The 2707-nt window shown below is 35.4% G+C and overlaps 1 protein-coding gene across 1 annotated transcript in view; it reads left to right on the top strand.

The window, feature by feature from the left end:
• Positions 1–1417: 1417 nt before the first annotated feature.
• The window catches only part of LOC108728310 (lymphokine-activated killer T-cell-originated protein kinase), a 5246-nt gene continuing 3956 nt past the window's right edge, over positions 1418–2707 (top strand). The window contains exons 1-2 of the mRNA XM_018456800.1: positions 1418–1468; positions 1735–1859. Of these exons, the coding sequence (XP_018312302.1) occupies positions 1460–1468; positions 1735–1859 (134 nt within the window). The 5' untranslated portion in view covers positions 1418–1459. The remainder of the gene's footprint in view (positions 1469–1734; positions 1860–2707) is intronic.

Raw genomic sequence — 2707 nt, 5'->3', positions numbered from 1 at the left:
CACGTCAGAAAACAGATCATTTGTTGTATTTGCACTAATAACATATATCAAAGATTCATTATGCACTTCTAATTTTAAAATTGTTGTCAAACAAATTAATCACTAGCTCAACTGTTGAGTCTCTGCTGAACGCGCCCAATGGGTGCATTCAGTACTACAACCGCTCACTGAGCGCTCAGTAAGCTCTTGCATATGATTGGCATATTCCGTTAGAACTAAAAATATAGACCAAACAGATTCAAGAGCTCACTGAGCGCTCAATGAGCGGTCGTAGTACTGGGTGCATCCAGAAGCGCAGAGCGCTCAGTAAGCTCTTGCATCTAATTGGCATATTCCATTAAAGCTAAAAATATAGACCAACAGGTATATACATACATACAAGAGCTCAATGAGCGGTCGTGCTTCTGGATGCACCTACTGAATGCATCTAATGGCATAGGCAACAGGCACAGGCAACAAGGAATAACGAGCCGTTCAATCAAAGGTCTGGGGTATAAATTCGATATTATATCTCAGAGCTTTGATTGGAAGGCTCGTTATTCCTTGTTGCCTGTGCCTATTGCCTATGCCCATTGTGTTTATAGCTTTAGGGCCTCTTTCACCAACCCCGATAACTAATCGATTGTTAACTCGATCTCCACGATTGCCAACGTGAGAACTAAACAGAAGAGGAAGAGAGAGGAGACGTTCTGATATATTAAACTGCTATTGGCACTACTGTGAGTTGATCGTCGATTAATTTAATCAGAAGTTGGTGAAAGAGGTGCTAAGGGCTCGTTTCACTAACGCCGATTAAGCTTAATCGTGACCTTAACTGTCAACCGTAATTGGTCAATTCTTTTAAACAGCAAACGCGATTGGTCAGTTAATGGCCGATTAAATTAACTGACGTTGGTGAAACTGGCCCTAAATGTTATGGGGAAGTCCCATGGAGCCAGGAGGAAAAAAGAGGAAGAAAGATGAACTGGTGCAAAAGTTCAGTCAAAAAGAACAGGCCTAATATCTCATGCCACTTAGTGTGCAGAGTATGCACTACGCGGTGTCGTGCGATCAAATGAACACATGACAGTAGCCAAGTGTGCATTGGCACTGTCAATCGAACATGCTCTTGACACTGAGTGCAGCCAGTACACCCCAATCGAAAACGATATTATATATATGATGATGGCTGCGATCCACTCGATGCTACAAACGCTTCGAAGCGTTTGATCGACCAATCAAAACAAAGAATTTTACGAATTAACTAATCAAAGAATGCTTCGAAGCGTTTGTAGCGTCAAGTGGACCGCAGCCGATGTGACATGGGTCACATGGAGCATATTTTTCAAAAACGAAAATTTGTTATACGTTGTCGATCACTAGTGATCACTACCGATTAGGAGTACTTATACTGAAAAGTATATAGTAATAGTAGTATGTGTTTATTGGTTAATTAAAAAGAGAATTGAAAAGGCGAAAAATGGCATCTGTAAGTATTGTAATTACATATGCTAAATTATTTTATATTAGAATATAATGATGGTCTTGCACACATTTCTAACCTAACATTATGGCTCGTTTAGAAATGCGCTTATGTATGTACAACGATGTTAGCGCACTAACATACTCATACAGCACGGAATTTGCAGCAATATCGCTGCAATATTGCTGCAATATGCAATGTTGCAGCAGTGTATAGTAATTTTTGTGCAACTGTGCTGTACGATATATATACGATATATTTTATTTTAACAGAAATGCAACAAATGTAGATCCTATGGCCGGATTTGGCGCACCAACAAGAAGAAAGAATTAAAGAAATACTTCAAAAATCCTGGGAAAATTTTCAGCTTTAGAAAAAAGGCCCCAAAGGCCATGAGGTGATTGAAGAACGTTGATATTATCGACAATTAATATAAATTTGCTATTATTAACATCAATATTTAACTAATACATTATTAAATTCATGATTTTTTATTATATAAATGCTCCATAAATAAATATGCATACTTGTAAAGCTATAATAATATTTTATATGTTGCTAGAAAAAGAAAGCTCAACAAAATGGGACACAAAAAGTTCAGTTAATCAAATTTCGATTAATTTAATTACTGATTTTTATCAAATAATACCTGTGCTATTTTGTTAATGTTAATAAAATTATTTTCTCTTGTTTTTTTTTTTTTGATCATGCAAAGAAAGACTTTAATAATTAGAAACAATTTATATAATTAAAACTTTTAATGTAAGCATTTCAATCGAGTTAATCGCTTTTTAGTTTTTACTCCAATCAAATTGATTGGCGATTAATTATAATTTATTCATTTTTTTATAGATCGACAAAACGTACAAAATTATAAACTTTTTTGTACAGGTGGATAGAATTAATTTTGTGTTGGTAGAAATATGAAAAAATTATTAAATTATGATGAATTATATAAGAATTATAATTGTTTTTTTAAATTCCGTCACAATTAATCAAAGTTTAAGAAATTATCCTGATTTGGATAATTCTCTGCGTCCCCTACAGTCAATGGCTGCGTTCAGCAGAACGTTTGTTTTGCAACTGTTGGAAGTTTTCTTCGCGCTAATTGGATCATACTTTTAGATCTAGAAGAATGGTCCTATCTCAGCAGACAATGGCTGCGTTCAGCAGACTCAACAGTTTTGCAACCGTTTTATGATTGTCTGCTGAGATAGGACCATTCTTCTAGATCTAAAAGTATGA

This window comes from Mycetomoellerius zeteki, unplaced genomic scaffold (genome assembly GCF_001594055.1).
Source record: "Mycetomoellerius zeteki isolate Tzet28-1 unplaced genomic scaffold, Tzet1.0 scaffold61, whole genome shotgun sequence".
NCBI lineage: Eukaryota > Metazoa > Arthropoda > Insecta > Hymenoptera > Formicidae > Mycetomoellerius > Mycetomoellerius zeteki.
The sequence above is the reverse complement of the archived record's forward strand: the minus strand, read 5'-3'. Positions and strand labels throughout refer to the sequence as shown.